Source organism: Oryzias latipes, chromosome 8, assembly GCF_053564925.1.
Source record: "Oryzias latipes strain Hd-rR chromosome 8, Olatipes_Hd-rR_3.1".
Lineage (NCBI taxonomy): Eukaryota > Metazoa > Chordata > Actinopteri > Beloniformes > Adrianichthyidae > Oryzias > Oryzias latipes.
Genome location: NC_136244.1, coordinates 16288386 through 16310940, shown reverse-complemented (window position 1 = coordinate 16310940; position 22555 = coordinate 16288386). Strand labels below are relative to the sequence as shown.

Below are 22555 nucleotides of genomic sequence, written 5' to 3'. Positions count from 1 at the left end.
TTCATAACAGCCATCACGAGAACTCGTGGGTCCAGGGTTTTCTGGAGTGCGACGGGTCCTCGTGGCACCTGAGGGACGCGCCGCTGCACACAACTCCGATCGAACTGCTGTTCGAGATCGGACCGAGGCACAGAGCGGGCTCACTTCAAGCCTATGCGAGGCTACACGACCTCGAAGTGATCAATGTTCCTTCGGACGGCTACTGCGGATTCCACAGTGTGGCTCAGCTTCTGTACGGTCGCATGGCCACGGATGAGATCCGCGTGGATTTGGTAAAGAGGATGGCTGACTTTGTTTTCCTCAACGCAGGAAGGTCAGACATTAGAGAGACGTACCTCCCGGAAACCAGAGCGCGAAACATCTCTGAGCTGGAGCGGCACTTGTCTGAGGAGAAGAGGTGGCTCAGTGTACAGGAATTGGGTTATATGCTAGAAGCTCACGGCAAATGCTTGGGACTACTCACGGACACCTCTTACCCAATCTACGACAAGGCTTGCGCTCACATCGTATGGACACAAAACCATTATGAGCCCCTGAAACCGAAAATGGAATGTCAAAGAAGAAGATGTTGAGCTGTGCTGTTTTTGGTCAGATATGTTTGTCCTAATGAGCTGATGGGAATGAATAAAAAAATAAATAATAATAAAAACGTACACCAGAGTTTGTGTTGTATGGCTCAATTCTTTATGTTGTACGACAGGAATACATAGGATATATGGAACAGGGTAACAACTCTGGTAGAAAGGACCAAAGATACTGCACAGTCAGAAGGCACTTTTTTTTTTTGTGCGAGAGGAGTACACAGGAAATATGGTACATGGCGACCACTTCGGTCGAAGTTACTCGAGCTACAGCTGTCAGAAAACACATTTGGCACACACATATTGCAGTCCATCGAGTAGGTGGATGAAACCTAATAGTACGTGCTGCTCTGCGTGTCCTCTCCCTGCTGAGGGAGCACTGGTGCGCTTTCCTCTGGCCCGTCTCCCGAATCAAGTTCCTCGCTTGGCTCGGCAAAGGCGGAGAGTAATGCCCTGGTGATCAGGTCACACCTTTGCGACGGGTTCATCTGAGCCAGGGTCACAGGCCCAGTCAGGACGGGCTCGACCACAATTGCCCGATTCCACTTGATGACCTGATTTTGTATCCGTACGACAAACGGGCCATAGGGTTGCACATCGGGCCCTTGGTCGGTGGGCAGCGAACACGTTTTGTATCGTCCGTCTCTCCCCAGCACTTCCTCCAGGGGCCCTTGTGGCCCCGTGGCTCTCTCAGAAAAGCCGCAAAGTGCGTACACTTGGTGGACGAGCTCCTCGTCATCGGGCAATGTCCACTCTCTGAAGTGACCTCTCATTTCCCCTGGTCGGAGCCACGATGCGCAGCCGCGCTCAGTACCGTGGACCCTCTGTCTGCGCACGGGGGGGGCGTAGGTGGGACCCGGGGGCGCTCCAAACACTGTGGCGTAAGCCTGCTTTAGTTTGTCGGCTGCCGCTGTAGGCACGTATTTGTGCAGGTTTAGCTGGGAGAGGGTTTCCCACACAGCGGCCAGACCTTCCAAGGCACCCCAAGCGGGACCGTTACCATCCCAAACGTACAGCGTGTCGGCCAGGCACGCCAGCAGGTCAACCCTGAATCCCGTCTCGACCCTCCAAATTCTAGCGGGCTGTATGCGCTTCATGGTGAAGCCGAGAACCCTCAGGGACAGGATCTGAACTCTCAGTAGGCACTGTAGCACGTGGTAGGCCAGCAGGACCATGTCGTCGTACCCGCATGACACGATTGACCCTCTAGAGCACCCTAGGTTCACGGACCCGGGCCTCTCGCCCACAAAGACACCGACAGCAGTGTCCTCCGTGTCTTTGGTCACGGAGTGTAGGGCGAAGGTGCGTGGAACAAAGGAGTGGACTTGCAGGCGTGTGTGCATGTCAAGCAGCATCACCAGATGCTTGTAGGCCATGTGAATCCTGTGTATGATCAATCCCAGGACATCCTGGACGGTGCACACGGCACCCAGGTAGTGGGTCTTTCTCCCTATCACTCGAAGGAGATGCGGAGTGTCTTCCTTGCACAAGCACGGCAAACTGTCCACCAGAATCTCTGTGAGCTTGTAACCCAGGTCCGGTGGAGCGGCAAGATCCACGGGAAGGTACATCTGCTCCGAAAGCTCGCAATCGAGCAGGTTCCGCTCCACCGTCGGTACGTAGGCAAAGCCCCTGGGCCACGAGAGGTTAGTGCACCGGGCGCGCCCCCGTTTCATGGTATCTCCATCCCTGAATGAGTACTCTCTGCCCAGTGTCCACAAAAACTTTTGACAAGTACTCGCTCCGAGTACCAGGTCCAACACGTCTGACATCCGGTGCTTTTGGTCTTCTGTGCAGCCCTGGCCCCAGGCGTCCCATCTCCCAGGCTTTTTGAGTCCGTGGCACGGCCTGCTTACACAGGCCTCTGCTGAATCGCGTTTCACAGTGGGGTTTCTCATCATATCAGTTATGTCCCTCGAAACAAGGTATGTGATGGGGTGAAAGCGTGCGCGGTCGGCGGATTGCCTCTCCCGCCGCGAGAGCCCTCTGGATTTCCACCTCATGCGATTAGCTGACAGCACGCGCTCACGTTCTGCTTGTAGTTTGGGACTCTCCGCGCGCGTCACCGCGCTGAGACTGTCCCCTTTGCTGCAACTGTCCTCTGTTTTGACGCGACCGTGAAACGATCGCCTCTCTTCGCTCCCTACGGGGTCGAGGCCTCTCGGCGTGACGGGCGTCCCTCGAAAGCCGGCCTGCGTTGGCTGTTGCGTCTCTTCGTCCAGACCCTGCTCGGGGTAAAATGACTCTTGAAAGACTCTGTGCGCTGTCTTGGCGCTTGGGAAATCGTCCATGTCTGTATTAGTCTGGAAAGGGTCTGAAGCATTGTCTGTAAAAATGCTGTCCAAGGAGCCTGCCGTGAGCAGCGAGTCTGCCGTGTGGAGGGAGTCTCCCGTGTGTAGGGAGTCTCCGGAGTGGAGGGAGTCAGCCGTGCAGAGAAAGCCGATTGTGTCGAGTGTACTGATCGTATGAAGGGGGCTCACACAGTCATTGCTGCAAGGTTCAAAGTCCTTGAGGGCGAGGAGAGCCAGAGTCGCCTGCTGGTCCTCATTGTCAGGGTTCGCATCAACGTCCAGGTAGGTCACGGTTCGGGGCTCGGTGAAAGGCCCGCTCGACAGCCCGCTCGAAAGAGTCAGTTCGCTCGTGATATTGTGGCACATCTTCCGAATGTTCTCCAGGCCGCTGAATTCTCCTAGCATCTGCCGGCTTACAGATTCAGAAGTCTCTGATAAGAGTGACTCGCTAAGCTCCATCGTCATGCTTTTTGTGATGCACGGATGGCACTGCGTTTCGCTCTTACGCTTCCTCCTACCAGCCTTGGCTCGAGGCGGACTGGTGGCAGGAGCGCATCCCAAAACTTGGGAATCCAGAATTTCTGCGAGGGTCTTACAGCTCTTCGGCAACGTCCTCCGAGACCCCAGCAACGACAGCTCGTCCTCCTTCAGGACCTCAATCATGCAGACGAGCCCGGGAACGGCCGCGGTCTCGTCACATCCCATCAACCAGACGAATCGCTCTCTCAAAGAGGTACGATCCCTGTACCCTGGCCCCAGCCATGCGGGTTGCGGCCAGTGCCCCTTCTCTTCAGACCTCATCGGTCGTCCGAGGCGATTCCACACAGCTGACCACAGCTGACCGTCCACCATGCCAGTCCTGCAAAACGAAGAGATGGCAGCCTCCGTTGTCGAGCCGTCTTCCGGGAGCGGATCGAGACGGCCCACAGTGGGCTGCGAGCCCTCGGTTCCTTTACTCGAGGCCGTAAAGGTTCGGCAGTCCGCTCCGGCGTGCAACACGCTCAGCGCCAGGTTCAGGCACGCAGCACGGAAACTCTCTTCATCATCGGTCAGCGCAGAGGCCCGGTAAAGCCCTGGCAGGGAAACCCAGGGAAGCAGCGACATTGTCTCCCCTGTGTGGCGGTTGATGATAAAGGCGCACGGGAGCTTGGAAGTGCTGCGATGAGAGTCGGCATCCTTGGCATTTTGGTACAGAACTCTACAAGGCCTGTGATCAATCGAGCAAAGTTCCCTCAAGGAGTCCAACACGCAGACCAGCGCTCTGCGAACTACGATAGCATGGACATGCTCTCCTCGGACCTCCTTCAGCCAGCTGTGTAGCGGCAGCCACCCGGCCCCCAACGTGGTCACCAAGTGCATGACTGTTGACGCGGCTCCAACTGCCTGCTCCAATGCGATGCAATCGAGCCGTGGGTAGTGCCGCCTGACCCCCAGTGAGCAGCTACGTTCTTCGTCTTTCAGCGTGTCCCTCAGCTTCGCTCTGCGTTGGTTCTCGTGAGCCCTAGTGGCCTCGTGCAAAGTCTGCTCCAGGTGTTTGTTGGAGATCAACACGCTCAGGATGATGGAAACGTCCCCATGGAGCGTGGTGCGCAGCTCGCGCACCCTCACAAGTGGGTTCCTCAACCGCCTTTGGCTTGCCGTTTCGGGTCCGGACACACGTAGCTCATGAAACAAACACTGGTCCCTCAAAAAACTGTACAGGGGTTCGGGCATCCTCAGGTCGAAGCGATCAGACGATGGAGTCCACGACCGTCCCTGCGGCACCGTGGCCAGGTTGAAGTAGTAGGGAATGGACACGTGTAGCCTGCCGCTAGCTCTGGAGCTCTGCTTGTCCTGATATCTCCACCAGAGCTTGAGCACACTGGCGTGGACGCGAAGCTCAACTTCTGGGTCTTGAGGCAAGCAGTGGGATGCATCGGGACCTAACGCTAGAAGTAGATGCGCAGCCATGTCTCTCAATTCGCTTGGGGACTTGTGAAACGTGTAGCGTCTCCTTTTCACGAGGCTGACGAACAGCATCACAAAGTACGGCGTGTGGAGAACAGCCAAGTGTTCCAACCGTCGTAGGTTCAGCCCCGCTTCCAGCGGTGCGGGCTCAGCGCGGCAATCTTCCACCTCCAGCACGTGGCGACATGCAGTTGGGTCGAAATACAGTTTTGCCCCTCTGCAAAGCTGACAATCTCTGCACTGGCCCGTGGCGAAAAATGAACTTAATCCAATAGAGCCCCTCAGGTGTTGCGGGTGGTAGAAGTAATCCCTGCGCTCTGCCTCGAGGCGGTTATGCTCCCCCGAGGAGTACCCCCGTGCAGCTTGATTGCAGAGGTACCGCAGGGCCTCCTCGACACATTCAAAGCCGTCTCGAACGACGGCTAGCTCCAGAGCGCCAGTGTGCAGTGCCGCGGCTGCAGCCAGCCACTTGGCGACGCCGTCCTTCGGATCCATAGGCGCAACTGGTAAAGAAAAACAAACAGAGGAATGGGTGAAGTGAGATGAAAAGAGGGAGAGGTCATGTTCTTTAAGTTATTCACTGGGTGTTCATTATGTTGCTTCATCTTAACCCAACGGTGGCCCTCGTCTATTGGAAAAGTCAGTGAATATCCTTCGCGCTATCCCCCTAGCGGCCCCTGTCCTCCCAACGCAGCATCACAGTTTGTAAATGTTCAACGAGGTGTCACCGTCCGAGACTGTGTGCGTCACCATCAGTTTGTATCGTCTGTCCCTCGCATGGTAGTACAGGGTGTGTTGCACGGCAATGGCGAGACAGCAAGCCCCGTTTGTCTTTTTGAGAGCCCAGGTCGTGAACTGGTCCCACAAGCCCTGGGGCTCTTGTGCACGGCGTGACTTGGAGCCGCTGCTGAAAGGTGTTGGCTTCAGGGCACCCAGGGATGCCGGCAGCTCGTACCAGAAAGCAGGCGAGCCTGGTCGTGGGAAGCCCATCCTAATCGAGGCCTCTGGGAGCTCGCCGATGGCCGCTGCGGCCAACCCCGCATCTCCCTCGAAATACGTGTGTGCAAAGCAGGAGGTCTCACCCAAGGGCGGCTCGGGCAGAGCCCCAGGAAAACCTTCCATGTCTATAATGATGTAGCGCACGCCGAGGCTCTCGTTTTTGTAGTCTACGGTGCGTACGGCCACGGGCAGCGCACCGACAAACCCGAAGAGCCAGGCAAGCACGTCAGACTCGATCTTCACAGGGTCAGGCACGTGGTTGGACCAGACTACTGCCTGCATTCCCCTGATCTTTGGAACCGCCTTCAAGCAAGCGCTCATCACGTCAAAGGAGTTCCAGCGGAGATCTATCACGCAGGCTTGTTCCGTTCTCATGGAGATCAGGTGGTGGTTGCAGGCGACGGCATTCTCGCCTGACTCTGCAGTTATAAGGTCGAGCGCTAGGGCTTCTCCAAAAAGCCTGTTTCCGTACTCGGGCGCGGGTGCTGTGATGCTGCGCCCAATCACGTACAGGGCGCTGAAGTTGTCGCGACCCGGGAAGAGCTCCAAGGTTATCTCCTGGGGCAGCGAGCTTTCTAGGCAGCACGGTTCTTCCCCCGACGAGGCCGGTCCCCGTCTCTGGATGCAAAAGTTAAACTGCTCCACCACGCTGAGGGGTCTCTCTGCGGTGCAACCGAAGTGGGATGGGCGTGACTTGTAAACGTACAGCCCCGGAGGCAGGGTTCGGGATCGGTCAACCTGGTAAACCAACACTGCGTCGCAGCATTTGGGATATCTCGCGCTCCGGTTGCGAATCAGCCACCTGTACGCCGCTGCCACCGGCTCCATTTCGTAAGCCCAAAGGACTCGGGACTGGGCTCTGGCGGTCTCGCGGGTGGAGCTTCTCACACCTGATTTTGTTGCGCACCGTCTGCTGCGGCGTTCCTCATTTGGAACATCTTTGCCAGACTCCTGGTTGTCGCGCTGACCTGCGGACAGGCTGGACTGATGAGCGCAAGTGCAAGGCTCGTCTTTTGTCCCGTGCCGCAGCAACGAGTCCACCGCGTGCCTAAAGTTAAACCTGTGGTGGAAGCAGTTGGTCGAGCCATCTCCGAGAGATCTCAGGCTCAAGCCTTCCGCTCCGGGGGCATACAGCACACCGTCAATCACTGGTACGGGGTCTAGCGCCAAGGCCTTGTACAAACAGCAGCACAGCTCCCCTTTGGCTTCCATCTGGGACCGAGCTTCCACGGACAAACACGGCAGGTGTTTTCCGATGATGCTGCAAGGAGGGGAGGAAACTCCTCGAGAAGGTCCTCCTGAAACATTCACGGGTAGGGTCCCCGTCGAGCTGTTGATGGAGTGCAAGAAAAAACGTCAGAAGGCCTCAGCGGAGGCCGCTCTCAAGTCTACAAATCTCTACAGGAGAATTTCCACCATCAGCTATGTTGGCGGAGCGTCCAGGGTCAGCAGAGCGCGAGCCAACAAGAGGTCTGGGTGCACCAAGTGCCTGGCATGTCTGGTGACCTTGGTCAAAGGCGGCAAGCGAAGGAGCAGAGCCGGCGTCAAGCTCCGATGTCCTTGTGACGCCAGGGTGTGCGAGACCTGCTTTGTGAACGACCCCCACTGGTACCTGACGGAGCCCCACTTCAGCAGCTGCCCTTCGATCCGCGGGTTCATCTGTTCCGCGTGTGCCTGTTTCGCAGGACTCGTCGAGAAGCCATGTTGCCTCTGGATGTGCTTGGGCTGTTCGGACGGGGTCCGGGAGAACGGCGTAGACTGCTTGCAGTGCTCAAAACCTGCGCCTCGAGGGAAGCCCCGCTTGCGTCGCGCTCTTTGGTGCGAAACGATGAATGTGGGTCGACAGGATGCTGGGGAGCCTTCCTCAAACGCCCTGTGTTGCGACAAGGACAAGGTCTCAGACTGTAAGGAACTGATCAAGGTACGCGTCCTGGAGCGCGTGGCAGAGAGCAGGCACCTGTCGTCGACAGACCTTGCCGTCCTCTTTCCGGAGTGCAAGCCTCCGCTGGGCAGATGCTCGTGCGGGGCGAACGGCGACCCCGATCCGATGTGCCCACGCTGCACCCCCGTGCTGGCCGTGATGGAGCTGCTGGCCAAGAACCCGAGGCCGCTCATGGCATCTTTTGCAGAGCGTGCGGTACCAGGGCGAGCCCTGGCCCGTAACACGTACGACAGGGTGCTGCTCACTGAGATGCTGAATGACAGAGGGCTCCCTTGGTGCGCTAATCGCAACTCTTGCAAAGGCATGCTGGTGAATGCAAGGACGGGGCCCTTGAGGACTCTAATGTCCCCCGAGGCTTACAAGCGATTTGTTTTGGAACGAGTTAAGGCACAGCGGTTGGGCAATGGGGAGCCGGAGGTCACGCCAAAGACATCTTGCTGCGTCCTGTGCCTGCTGTTCAACCAGTCTGCGGCCGTAGCGCAGATGTGCGCTTCTGAGGGTTTCAGGCTGGAGGCTCACCCCACTGAGCCTGTGTACTACTTCAACGTGAAGTTTGCACCTGACGTGGGCCTGCCTGAGGTATCAGTGAGAGACTACCAAGGCTTCCTGATCAACTTTCAAGGGTCTGTTGGAAGCTACAAGCCCACGTTTTACTACAACTGGAGACATATGTTGGAAATGTTACGCAGAGACGCCTCCGGAACAGTGATGCTCGTTCACCCCGGACAAAGGCAGCCTTAGACACTTATCAAAACAAGTTATGAAACGAGTCTCTCTAAAAACGCGATCGTTGGAAAAGAACAAAAAAAAAAAAAAAGAACAACAAAAAGAAAAGCGTTTCCAAACAACTACATGGTAAATGACAAACTCACATACCTGAAAGAATCTCTCTTCAGTCCTGAGCTGACAGCTCTGCGATCCAGGTTCAGCTGCACAAAAATGATATTGGCCAAAGAGGAAAGTCCTTTCAGAATTCCAGATGAGTATTTGAAGCAAAATGCCCTCCTCTTTCTTGCTCCTTGCAACGTGACAACCTGCTTTGCCTGAGCCCTTGGGAGAATTCCTCCTCCCTCCAGTCGGATGCTTGAATTTATGTGGTCAGATATCACTGTCTCTCCCCCTCCCTCTTTCCCTGCAGCTTTTCCTCCTTCAGACAGAAGACTCCACCTTCTAATTTCTCTATGTTTCTTTATCTGCCTTAGTGCCCTCCTTCTGCTGCTTCTGTCAGAAGTCCAACAGGAGCACAGCAAACAGAGCTTTCTGTGTCTAGGTCTGCCAGGGGAAACCTGCTCTCTGGTGCAAACAGAGCTACACCAGAAGACTGAGATCCCAGGCTCTTCAAACCAGAAACTGTTTCATGCAAACCTAGAGAGGTTTAAGTAAAATTACCTGGCTCTGTAAAAACACCATGGAAGCGAAGACTCAAAAAACGATCGATCCTTCTGCCATGAAAACATTCCGGGAAAAGTATTGGATGTCCAGCCATCGCCTGGGCAAGGGGGGCTTCGGCAAAGTGTTTCTGGGAAAGAGGCGGAGCGACAGGATTTCCGTGGCCCTGAAGTTTGTCCCGCTCTTGCGTACGAGATGCTGCGAGGTCGACGGGACCAGTAAGCCGCTCGAAGTGGTCGCCTTGGAAATGGTCACCAAAGACCCTCCGTTTCCGGGGATCATCCGCATGCTGGACTTTTACAAGACCCGGGGAGCTTGGGTGATAGTCACGGAGACGCCAGAGAACACGCAAGATCTGTTTCACTACATCACGACCTGTAAGCGTCTGTGTGAGGACACGGCCAGAGATTTTCTAGGTCAGGTCATTCAGGCCTTGCTCCACTGTCACAGCCGCGGTGTCGTGCACATGGACGTGAAAGACGAAAACCTGCTGCTGGACCCGTCTACGCACAAGCTGTTACTCATCGACTTTGGTTCTGCCGTTTTCCTTGAACCCGACAAAGTGTACGACACGTTCCACGGGACCGCGGTGTATGCACCCCCCGAACGGCTCACTCAAGGATGCTACAAAGCTCTCCCGTCTGAGGTCTGGTCGTTGGGAATACTTTTGTACGACATGGTGCACGGGGACATACCGTTTCAAAACGACGAAGAGATCCTACTGGGCGAGCTTCGTTTCAAAAAGGACCTTTCCGAGGACTGCGTGGCCCTGATGCAATGGTGTTTGAGCAGGGCGCCTGAAGAGAGACCGACGCTGAAAGACATACTAGCCCATCCTTGGATGTCAAAGCAAGACTCGGAGATGCACCAGGGAAACGCCTCGGCCGGGGACCCGGCGCGCACGCGAGGGGATCTCCCGCGATTGAAGAACGAAATGCAGCACCGTCCGTCGATGTTGACGCAAGGCTCCGAGAGCCCGGAGGAGCCTGAGGAGGAGGGGGTTAGCCGCACTCCAATCGAAAAGAGAGACGGAGCATTCATTTAAATCGGCAAATGACCTCCATGTTCCTTGGAGTGTTGCTGAAGAGACAGGACTTTCCGCGGCCACTCTGAAGTCTCACAGAGCCGTGTGTCGTCCAGCCTAGGCCCAGCGTTGCATGGGTGGCAGCTTTCTGATAGTTTGGCAAAGTGTGTTCCTTCAGGATTTCTGTGTTGCAATTTTGCCTTAGTCGAATAAAAGTTAAATCTGAACCAACATCATCTTGTGTTTTTCCATTTGTGTTTGCTGGGTGCTGTATGACATAGACCCCAATAATACCTTTTAAAGATAAATTGCTTTATTTTGTATTAGTTGATACAAGACACAAGCTGGCTTTGTAAAGATTGACAAATGCAAAAAAAATAATGAAAATAATAATACTACTAATACTAATATCAATAATAATAAAAATAAAATGAATAAAACTACATTGATGTTTACATTGTTTCAATAGCATATTGGTTAGCCTATAAGCAGGATAAATTAAATGATTATTGCATACAGAGGTTAGATGTTTGTGATAAGCGTACACACAGGTTAAATCGAGTGATTATCGTAAGCAGAGTATACATGTTTGTGACTACCTGACACGACTATGAGATTATAGTACGAAGATATTACATGAAGTTACTGTCTCATACAAGATACAAAACGGTACATATTGAGACGGATAATAGCAGGAGGAAACAAATCTCGAAGTCACAAGGCAAAACATTGTTTGGTTTATTTGTTTTTTAGTATTTTTTTCTTCTTTTTTTTTTAAGGTACTCAATCCACAAAGCCGTCACGCGCCGGGTTGAGTACTAGCAGCAATGGGTATGCCTAAAGTGCGAGTGGCATAGAAACTCTTCCGCTGGTACAGCTCAGCCAGTCCCCTTCGAGGAAGCCCAACGGTGGAGCGCTTTGATAATGTTGCCTGGTTCTGAGTTAAGCCTGGACGCGGAATTGCGTATCTCATCCGTGCAAACGAGCCAGCCGTCTGGCCTCTGTCTGCGCCAGGACGCGGTGGGCTGGCAGATGGGAACATGACGTTCAGGGACAGTGTTGAGGTGTTCCCAAGCAAGACGTGGCCTCCAGGTACCCCTGCAACTGCGCTTCTGTATTCGGTGACACTGCATCACTTGTGGCAAATTGGCTGGACCCTGTAGGATGTTGGTCACCGTTTTTTCGGAACCGATCATCATTGGGTTTGCCTAGAGAAAGATCAACACAGTAAAAGTTGAGATGGCATGCCCCTTAGCGCTCAGGAAAGAATAAAAAATAAATAAATAAAAAAGGTTACTTTGATGGCCCCGTCCTCCCGCTCGCCACCGTAGCACCAGCAGAGTAGAAAGAGAAACGAAAGTGTCCGAAGAACTATCATGCTGCCCACACTCAGGAAAAGGAATGTGTTTGGAAAGTCTGTAAGAGTCAGTAGCTTTTAAAACCCTAAGATAGAAGTCGGATTAAGAAAAAAAAAAAAAAAGAATTGTAGCTTACTCTGATTCAGAGGTGCCGACCGCAGTTTAGGGACTCTGACCTAAGTTCTGAGAGTCCGACCACCACAGACAGAGTCTGACATTAGTCCCTCACCAAGAAAAGTCAAATTATAAAAAAAAATAAATAGTATAAAATATTAAAAAGTTTTCCACGCTCACTTGTTGGGAACATAAAACCACATTGTAAACTAAAACAAAACAGAAAAGTGTTCTACGCGCTGGTTGTTGGGGTTATATGGAACCCACCTTAGACTTAGGTAAATAAATAGTTTTGCACCCTGCCTTGTTGGGTTCGCGAGACAGAAACCTCAACAAATATAGTTCCGAGCGCTAATTCGCAGGGTCCCGGGACCCAAGCATAAACATGAACAAAACCTAACCAAGGTACACTAAAACACCACATTTGTTCAGAGCGCTGCCTGGCGGGGTCCGTGAGACCCCAACATAAAATAAAACAAAATATAGTTCATCATGAACCTCGACAAAACGTAGTTCCAAACCCTGCCTCCCTGGGCCTGTGTGACCCCAAGGTGCACTAAAAAGATGAATTTGTTCAGTGCGCTGAAATGCGGGATCTGAGAGACCCCAGCGTAAACCTGAACAAAACTTAGTTCCGAGGTCTGCCTCGGCGGGTCCGCGTGACCACAAGGTACACTAAAGTGATGCATTTGTTCCCCGCGCTGCCTCGCTGGGTCAGCGAGACCCCAGCGTGAACCTGGACAAAGCGTAGTTCCGAACCCTGCCTCGCGGGGTCCGCGTGACCCAAGGTACACCAAAAAAAAAAAAAAAGAACAGTTTTTCAGCGCCCTGCCTCACGGGGTCCGAGAGACCCAAGCTTGAGCCTGAACAGAACTTAGTTCCGAACTCTGCCACTCCAGGTCCGCGGGACCCCAGCGTGAGCCTGAACAGAACTTAGTTCCGAACCCTGCCTCGCGGGGTCAGCGAGACCCCAGCGTGAACCTGGACAAAGCATAGTTCCGAACCCTGCCTCGCGGGGTCAGCGAGACCCCAGCGTTAACCTGGAGAAAGCGTAGTTCCGAACCCTGCCTCGCGGGGTCCGCGTGACCCAAGGTACACCAAAAAAAAAAAAGAAGAGTTTTTCAGCGCCCTGCCTCACGGGGTCCGAGAGACCCAAGCGTGAGCCTGAACAGAACTTAGTTCCGAACTCTGCCTCTCCGGGTCCGCGGGACCCCAGCGTGAGCCTGAACAGAACTTAGTTCCGAACCCTGCCTCGCGGGGTCAGCGAGACCCCAGCGTGAACCTGGACAAAGCATAGTTCCGAACCCTGCCTCGCGGTGTCCGCGTGACCCAAGGTACACCATAAAAAAGAACAGTTTTTCAGCACCCTGCCTCACGGGGTCCGAGAGACCCAAGCTTGAGCCTGAACAGAACTTAGTTCCGAACCCTGCCTCTCCGGGTCCGGGGGACCCCAGCGTGAGCCTGAACAGAACTTAGTTCCGAACCCTGCCTCGCGGGGTCAGCGAGACCCCAGCGTGAACCTGGACAAAGCGTAGTTCCGAACCCTGCCTCGCGGGGTCCGCGTGACCCAAGGTTCACCAAAAAAAAAAAAAAAGAACAGTTTTTCAGCGCCCTGCCTCACGGGGTCCGAGAGACCCAAGCGTGAGCCTGAACAGAACTTAGTTCCGAACTCTGCCTCTCCGGGTCCGCGGGACCCCAGCGTGAGCCTGAACAGAACTTAGTTCCGAACCCTGCCTCGCGGGGTCAGCGAGACCCCAGCGTGAACCTGGACAAAGCGTAGTTCCGAACCCTGCCTCGCGGGGTCCGCGTGACCCAAGGTTCACCAAAAAAAAGAACAGTTTTTCAGCGCCCTGCCTCACGGGGTCCGAGAGACCCAAGCTTGAGCCTGAACAGAACTTAGTTCCGAACCCTGCCTCTCCGGGTCCGCGGGACCCCAGCGTGAGCCTGAACAGAACTTAGTTCCGAACCCTGCCTCTCCGGGTCCGGGGGACCCCAGCGTGAGCCTGAACAGAACTTAGTTCCGAACCCTGCCTCGCGGGGTCCGCGTGACCCAAGGTTCACCAAAAAAAAAGAACAGTTTTTCAGCGCCCTGCCTCACGGGGTCCGAGAGACCCCAGCGTGAGCCTGAACAGAACATTGTTCCGAACCCTGCCTCTCCGGGTCCGCGGGACCCCAGCGTGAGCCTGAACAGAACTTAGTTCCGAACCCTGCCTCGCGGGGTCAGCGAGACCCCAGCGTGAACCTGGACAAAGCGTAGTTCCGAACCCTGCCTCTCCGGGTCCGCGGGACCCCAGCGTGAGCCTGAACAGAACTTAGTTCCGAACCCTGCCTCTCCGGGTCCGGGGGACCCCAGCGTGAGCCTGAACAGAACTTAGTTCCGAACCCTGCCTCGCGGGGTCCGCGTGACCCAAGGTTCACCAAAAAAAAAGAACAGTTTTTCAGCGCCCTGCCTCACGGGGTCCGAGAGACCCAAGCTTGAGCCTGAACAGAACTTAGTTCCGAACTCTGCCTCTCCGGGTCCGCGGGACCCCAGCGTGAGCCTGAACAGAACTTAGTTCCGAACCCTGCCTCTCCGGGTCCGCGGGACCCCAGCGTGAGCCTGAACAGAACATTGTTCCGAACCCTGCCTCTCCGGGTCCGCGGGACCCCAGCGTGAGCCTGAACAGAACTTAGTTCCGAACCCTGCCTCGCGGGGTCAGCGAGACCCCAGCGTGAACCTGGACAAAGCGTAGTTCCGAACCCTGCCTCGCGGTGTCCGCGTGACCCAAGGTACACCATAAAAAAGAACAGTTTTTCAGCACCCTGCCTCACGGGGTCCGAGAGACCCAAGCTTGAGCCTGAACAGAACTTAGTTCCGAACCCTGCCTCTCCGGGTCCGCGGGACCCCAGCGTGAGCCTGAACAGAACTTAGTTCCGAACCCTGCCTCTCCGGGTCCGGGGGACCCCAGCGTGAGCCTGAACAGAACTTAGTTCCGAACCCTGCCTCGCGGGGTCAGCGAGACCCCAGCGTGAACCTGGACAAAGCGTAGTTCCGAACCCTGCCTCGCGGGGTCCGCGTGACCCAAGGTTCACCAAAAAAAAAAAAAAGAACAGTTTTTCAGCGCCCTGCCTCACGGGGTCCGAGAGACCCAAGCGTGAGCCTGAACAGAACTTAGTTCCGAACTCTGCCTCTCCGGGTCCGCGGGACCCCAGCGTGAGCCTGAACAGAACTTAGTTCCGAACCCTGCCTCGCGGGGTCAGCGAGACCCCAGCGTGAACCTGGACAAAGCGTAGTTCCGAACCCTGCCTCGCGGGGTCCGCGTGACCCAAGGTTCACCAAAAAAAAGAACAGTTTTTCAGCGCCCTGCCTCACGGGGTCCGAGAGACCCAAGCTTGAGCCTGAACAGAACTTAGTTCCGAACCCTGCCTCTCCGGGTCCGCGGGACCCCAGCGTGAGCCTGAACAGAACTTAGTTCCGAACCCTGCCTCTCCGGGTCCGGGGGACCCCAGCGTGAGCCTGAACAGAACTTAGTTCCGAACCCTGCCTCGCGGGGTCCGCGTGACCCAAGGTTCACCAAAAAAAAAGAACAGTTTTTCAGCGCCCTGCCTCACGGGGTCCGAGAGACCCAAGCTTGAGCCTGAACAGAACTTAGTTCCGAACTCTGCCTCTCCGGGTCCGCGGGACCCCAGCGTGAGCCTGAACAGAACTTAGTTCCGAACCCTGCCTCTCCGGGTCCGCGGGACCCCAGCGTGAGCCTGAACAGAACATTGTTCCGAACCCTGCCTCTCCGGGTCCGCGGGACCCCAGCGTGAGCCTGAACAGAACTTAGTTCCGAACCCTGCCTCGCGGGGTCAGCGAGACCCCAGCGTGAACCTGGACAAAGCGTAGTTCCGAACCCTGCCTCGCGGGGTCCGCGTGACCCAAGGTTCACCAAAAAAAAAAAGAACAGTTTTTCAGCGCCCTGCCTCACGGGGTCCGAGAGACCCAAGCTTGAGCCTGAACAGAACTTAGTTCCGAACTCTGCCTCTCCGGGTCCGCGGGACCCCAGCGTGAGCCTGAACAGAACTTAGTTCCGAACCCTGCCTCTCCGGGTCCGCGGGACCCCAGCGTGAGCCTGAACAGAACATTGTTCCGAACCCTGCCTCTCCGGGTCCGCGGGACCCCAGCGTGAGCCTGAACAGAACTTAGTTCCGAACCCTGCCTCGCGGGGTCAGCGAGACCCCAGCGTGAACCTGGACAAAGCATAGTTCCGAACCCTGCCTCGCGGGGTCCGCGTGACCCAAGGTACACCCAAAAAAAAAAGAACAGTTTTTCAGCGCCCTGCCTCACGGGGTCCGCGGGACCCCAGCGTGAGCCTGAACAGAACTTAGTTCCGAACCCTGCTTCGCGGGGTCCGCGTGACACAAGGTACACCAAAAAAAAAAAAAAAAAGAACAGTTTTTCAGCGCCCTGCCTCACTGGGTCCGCGGGACCCCAGCGTGAGCCTGAACAGAACTTAGTTCCGAACCCTGCCTCGCGGGGTCAGCGAGACCCCAGCGTGAACCTGGACAAAGCATAGTTCCGAACCCTGCCTCGCGGGGTCAGCGAGACCCCAGCGTTAACCTGGAGAAAGCGTAGTTCCGAACCCTGCCTCGCGGGGTCCGCGTGACCCAAGGTACGCCAAAAAAAAAAAAAGAACAGTTTTTCAGCGCCCTGCCTCACGGGGTCCGAGAGACCCCAGCGTGAGCCTGAACAGAACATTGTTCCGAACCCTGCCTCTCCGGGTCCGCGGGACCCCAGCGTGAGCCTGAACAGAACTTAGTTCCGAACCCTGCCTCGCGGGGTCAGCGAGACCCCAGCGTGAACCTGGACAAAGCATAGTTCCGAACCCTGCCTCGCGGGGTCCGCGTGACCCAAGGTACACCCAAAAAAAAAAAAAGAACAGTTTTTCAGCGCCCTGCCTCGTGGGGTCAGCGAGACCCCAGCGTGAACCTGGACAAAGCGTAGTTCCGAACCCTGCCTCGCGGGGTCCGCGTGACCCAAGGTTCACCAAAAAAAAAAAAAAAGAACAGTTTTTCAGCGCCCTGCCTCACGGGGTCCGAGAGACCCAAGCGTGAGCCTGAACAGAACTTAGTTCCGAACTCTGCCTCTCCGGGTCCGCGGGACCCCAGCGTGAGCCTGAACAGAACTTAGTTCCGAACCCTGCATCGTGGGGTCAGCGAGACCCCAGCGTGAACCTGGACAAAGCGTAGTTCCGAACCCTGCCTCGCGGGGTCCGCGTGACCCAAGGTACACCATAAAAAAGAACAGTTTTTCAGCACCCTGCCTCACGGGGTCCGAGAGACCCAAGCTTGAGCCTGAACAGAACTTAGTTCCGAACTCTGCCTCTCCGGGTCCGCGGGACCCCAGCGTGAGCCTGAACAGAACTTAGTTCCGAACCCTGCCTCTCCGGGTCCGGGGGACCCCAGCGTGAGCCTGAACAGAACTTAGTTCCGAACCCTGCCTTGCGGGGTCCACGTGACCCTAAGATACGCTAAACGATTCGTTTGTTCATAGCGCTGCCTCACGGGGTCCGAGAGACCACAGCGTGAACCTAAACCAAATATTGCTCCTAGCTCTTCCTCGCCGGGTCCGCTAGACCCCAGCGTGATCTTGAACAAAAAGGTACTTCCGAACGCTGCCTCGCTGGGTCCGTTAGACCCCTGGGGAGGGTGAAAGGGCTGTTTATCTTTATATATATATATATTCATAATAATAATAAGAATAAGAATAATACTAACAATAATAATATTAATAATAATAACAATAAAGAAATAAAAAATAAAAAACAACTGTAAGGTTGGCACCATCAGGTGGCAGAGAGGAAGCATGGTGCATGTGGACTAAGACCAAAAAAAGAAAAGGAAAAAGAAACAATGAAGCCCCCCCCCCCCCCCCCAACCCAATTGGTCAAGGATAAAAAAAAAGAGAAAATAAAGGTGGACTGCATAATGCATTCGGTGGAAATCTTTTCCTAAAAGGATGCCCCTTGTTGGCATTAGATCAAATAGGAAAGAATTCAGGGTTTCAGTGACCCTCAGAGAAACGGCACCCCTGGTGACCGAGGGTAAAAAGAAACTAAAAAAAAAAAACAGAGTGACCGCAGTAGAGAAAAGGCGACCCCTGCTGTCCGTGAAGTAAAAAAGAACCGGGGAACTGGCGACCCCAAGTGGTCGGGGGTGATAGAGGGTGCCTGAAACGTCTACAAATTTTTGGGGTGAATGACCACTCTTCAGTGGTCAGGGACCAAACCAGGATGAGGGGGTGCGTTTTTAAAATGACCCCCCCATTCCCTTCCTTCAATCCAAGCCTTTTTGTTCCCCCTCTAGGACAGCCAAAGGGTTAAAATAAGCCCCCCCGTTCCTTTATCTAATCCAATTTATTTCTTTTTTCTCTAGGATAGCGCAAGGGTTATTGAGAAAATTTAATGCTACAAAAAAACTTTAAAATGATGGATATAAAGGAAAACTATCAAAATAGCTCAATTAAATCTACTGGTGCAAACTATGCTGCTTATTTACAGGTCTGGGATGGAGAAATGAACAAAAATAAGCATGTTGTTACTGACTACACAAGTCCAAATAAATGAATAATTAAAAAAAAACACAAGAGTCAGGAACTGGTTTTAAGCACTGTATTTTTCAAACTCCTGAGTATAAGTCACATGGCGGCCAACTATGCAAAAACTTAGTCAATGAATCAAAACACTTTTTTGCGAATGCAAAGCTATTGAAAAAAGACATTGGAATTTTTTTGGGGGGATAAATACATTTGGTATGTTTACATGATATATATATTTTTTTTACAATAATGGTATGTTTACATGATATATATATTTTTTTTACAATAAATACAGTTTCTTAATTTCCTTAAAAGTTTGCACACCCCTTTTTGCTCTAAAAAGTGTTGTTTTAATTTTCCTTTTTTCATTTTGACATTCTGACCCCCTGATGTCCGTGCTGAGCTAAACAGGTCCCTTATATCAGTGTTTTTCAACTTTATTTGAGCCACGGCACACTTTAACCTTGACAAAAATCCCGCGACACACCAGCATCCAAAAAAATTGATAAATAAAAAAAAAGAAAAAGATCATAGTCTGTATTGATCTACAATCTCTGCAATCTCACATGCATTTTTGTGATAATTGTTGCAGAAAAAGCTGGAAGCTGCAGCTGTTTTTTTCTAAAAGATGTATTAAAAATTAAGTCAAAAGATTCAAAAACTGATGTGTGTTCGTTGTTTTAAGACGTTAAGAGGAGAGACTCATACACCTTTTTCGCAAAAAACGGAAATACGTCATCAACGTGTAAACCTACTTGTGCGCTAAGACAGTCAGTTTAATGCATCATTGGAGATGTAGTGCCGATAATGCGCCGACCGCAGAAAGACCAGCGACTTTGAGCTTCATTGTTTTGTTCACTTGTTCCACAGTCTGATACCAGATTCTGTGGAAAGCTACACCGCTAAACACGAGCTTTAGCTGGTATTTTTCTGAGAACAGAGAGACTTTTTTGCGCTAAATCGAAACAAGAAAGTGAATACTTTAACCACTTCTGATTGGTCAGACTGATGACATATGATTAAGCCTTCAAGATTGATTGGTGGAGACAGTTAAAGGGGCGGGACTTTTCCTTACACAGTTATAGCTGCAGCTATAAGTGTACCGCGGTACCGTCATTCTTATCAAAGTGTCTTTAATAGAATCATATAAACACAAAGAAAAAATAATTTTATGATATTTCATATTCTTAACTCTTCAGTGTTTTATCAGGGCCTGTTTGGATGAACAAAGAGCTGATTTCCTGGAGATGGTAATTGTTTTTAGATCAGTGAATGAGGGCAATTTCTCACGGCACACTTGACCATCTCCCACGCGGCACACTGGTTGAAAAACCCTGCCTTCTATCACCGGTGGAGACAGTTTTATGGTCTAGGGGTTGCAAAACACAACTAAAAATCTGAAAACACCATCTGAGTCTAATCTTCCTTAATTTGTTTTTAATGAAAATATGATCATCTTTCAAGATAATTTTGTTAATATTACACTCAAACTTTGAAATTTAACAAGGTTTACGGGGAAGAGACATACTTTTAGAGAACAACTTAATCAAAGCCTTGAACTTAAACAAAATAAAAATCTCTGATCTACATCTTGTTTCGTTTTCACCTTGTAAAAATCCTCTAGTGACATGGAAACATTTCGTATTTTGTAGAGAATTGTTAAATATATTTTTCATATACCTGCTGTATTTCTGTGTACCAGGAGTTAAGTCTGGTCAGATAGTCCCATCCACGTAATAAAATCTTACTGCCACTCACCAGTGACATTACTGTGCCAACATGGTAGTTTTGTTCTGAGCTTTGCTCCACTTTGCTGAACGTCTTCCTTTCAGATGGTTCCATACATGCACAATGCTTTTGGGACATTCAGATGAATCAAAACCTTTCAGCCTGATTGCTGTTATTCATCACATTGTGATTTTGGTTCATCCACAAATATTTTTCCAATAAAAGACCCTTAAATTTGATTTGAAAAGAGTTAATCTAAGTTTGTTGATGTACTCTATTTAACCACACAATAAATCCTCTGACCTTCAACGTGTTCCACATAACTCAGTCCCATATTGATGTATACTAATCCGCTCACACACACAAGAGAGAAAGGAGTTTTAAATATATTTGGAAATGTATCACATTTAAAAATGAAGCAAATTGTTTTTTAAGAGAAAAACAGATGGAAAGGTTTCCATGGAAACTAAAGAGTTTAGGCTAATTGGTTCCATTAGATCTGAAATAAAAGATGCAAATTTGGTCCTAAATAAGATAAGGATTTTCTTATATTTTGCTGCTGAGTTTGTCAGGGCTAAATGTTTAATATAAGTTTGCTTTTTTTGCAGTCCTACTAACTGGAGATGCACAACATGCAGAGTTTGTCAGGTTTTTTTTCATTTCATAATTTTAAATCTCCAAACACATGAGGTCTACATAAATAAGGGGTCTCATGCTTAACCATGAATGTAAGGTTGAAACATCTCCAATGACCTACAAGCAAACATCTATGTCCCGCACCTGAGACCAGGCAAGGATTAATTACAGCTTAGGTTTTTATTTTTTATCTTTTTTATTTTTACTTTTATTTTTTTACGAAAAACAAGAGCTATTGGTAAAAGTCTACATTCAATTTTACTCAATATTTATATCTGATCTCACTATGCTATACCCAGGGTTCTAAAATGTATATGTTTCCTGTTGGGTTGTAATTTCCTGATTGTTTGAACATTTATAGTGTTATTGTGGTCCAGGAAGCAAACAACCTCAAACTTTTTGGCCCTCCTGTGTTCCCGTCATTTTGTTCTGTACCGTCTCTGTTCTGTTGTTCCTTACTGTCGTAGTTTGTTGTAGGTCTTTGTACAGTCCAGTCTAACTTTTCACCTGTTCAAGTTCTCAGTTGCAGGCCCTCTTTAGGGCCTGTGTTCTCTGTGGACATCTGTTTGGATTGAAATTCCTGATTCTGCAAAGGAAGGACTTTTTCCTGCCATTTTGAAAGACCATAACTTCCTTCCTGCCCCCTAATTTTATAAACCTATGTATTAAACTTCCCTTCTGGGTTTGACATTCTTTGTGCTTGTCCATCTGCACAGCAACTAAGTACCGGTACACAACAAGTCCATCTGTAGGGACCTCTGAAGACAACTAAGGGTTTTTTCTTTATTTGGCCTTTATTTCAATTTAGATTTAAGTCAGATTTTCATTTTTCTTTAAGTGAAACGTCATCGCTAACGCAAAAATTGATGAATATTAACTTTAAAAGTTTTGGCTCCTTATTAAGAAACATGATGTTATCGCGTTTCATGTCACCATGCGATACTCTATCGATTTAAAGTACTTTGCGTTGACTCCACCGCAACATGAAATACTGAGATATCAATGATGTATTTATTATCATGATCAAATAGCTGATAAAATTCAACAGCTTCACAGCTCATCTGAATGTGCAGTAATGGGCTGGGCGATGCGTACATTTTCCTTGTGTGTCTGTAGTAGAGCCTCAATATCAGATTCTGCAAAGTCAACTTTGGAGTCCTAAAAAAAAAGTTATATAAGAAAAGCCAATTACTCTCTGGAAAAAATATTTTGCATAAAAACTAAAAACACCACATTAGCAACTTACCTCCTGAGACTTTTGTTTGACACCCACACACGCATGGGATTGCTCATAGCACATCACAATGGACAGATTCTTTGGCTCTTCACGAGCTAAAGCAGCGAGGAACTGGTCACGATGAGAATCTGGATGGAGGGGTTATTATTTTAACTTCCTGATTTGTAAATCTAGAGACTTTTCATCCGGGACAGAGATCTTACCCAGCAATTCCGTGCAGGCAGATAGCACTTTATCCTTAGTCGCATGCTCTTGATTGTAGGACAGAAGGTGATGGCACAGCTGCCCACCAAGGAGCTTCTCTACCACTCTCTGCCTGCTTTCAGTTGGGGTTTCCTTTATGACTTTCTCCATCACTGAAAAGAAGCGCATTTGTTTTTTTTGTGTTTTCTGAAAAAGACAAAGTTGAATCTGACATACCTTGTGCTGCTTTCAGACAGCTTTCACAATTCATGTCTGGTAAGGCAAAAACAAACAAACAATTAAACAGTAAGGTGATGGCACAATTGAGCTAATCAATTAAAATGTTTGCAAGGTCTACTTACGGTGATCTTTCTTTTGAGCTTGTGTGGGAATAAAATAAAACATACAGATGAAAAAAAAAGAGATTTTCATGGTTTTTGATCGTAGACCAAACCCTGGGTAACAGCAGAAAAAGGAATGAGCCGTGTGAAGCTTTGATCAGCTTCCCTTTTGCGTAATGCGCTGGTGTGACCTCAGGGACAAAAGGATTCCTTCTCAGTCATTCAC

General features: G+C 51.2%; 1 protein-coding gene and 1 pseudogene across 2 annotated transcripts; one reads left to right on the top strand and one right to left on the bottom strand.

Moving 5' to 3' along the window:
* Nucleotides 1-8509: 8509 nt before the first annotated feature.
* Nucleotides 8510-10633, top strand: LOC111948295 (serine/threonine-protein kinase pim-2 pseudogene; annotated as a pseudogene). The gene has a single exon (XR_013657767.1). The product of XR_013657767.1 is annotated as a serine/threonine-protein kinase pim-2 pseudogene (transcript).
* Nucleotides 10634-21565: 10932 nt separating this feature from the next.
* Nucleotides 21566-22543, bottom strand: LOC144994301 (uncharacterized). Its single transcript, XM_078951612.1, has 5 exons — nucleotides 22351-22543; nucleotides 22226-22261; nucleotides 22009-22161; nucleotides 21815-21933; nucleotides 21566-21726 (listed from the first exon to the last, which is right to left on the bottom strand). The coding sequence occupies exons 1-5, from the start codon at nucleotides 22418-22420 to the stop codon at nucleotides 21619-21621; spliced, it is 486 nt and encodes a 161-aa protein (XP_078807738.1). The 5' UTR covers nucleotides 22421-22543; the 3' UTR covers nucleotides 21566-21618.
* Between the last annotated feature and the right edge of the window lie 12 nt (nucleotides 22544-22555).

Bases quoted from the DNA above. Each gene is read 5' to 3' on its own strand.
- LOC144994301 (XM_078951612.1), bottom strand. From the start codon at position 22,420: ATGAAAATCTCTTTTTTTTTCATCTGTATGTTTTATTTTATTCCCACA. The intron at 22,162-22,225 runs GTATGTCAGATT...GCTTCTTTTCAG, and splicing joins CTGTCTGAAAGCAGCACAAG to TGATGGAGAAAGTCATAAAG. The intron at 21,727-21,814 runs GTAAGTTGCTAA...CTTTTTTTTTAG, and splicing joins TCAAACAAAAGTCTCAGGAG to GACTCCAAAGTTGACTTTGC.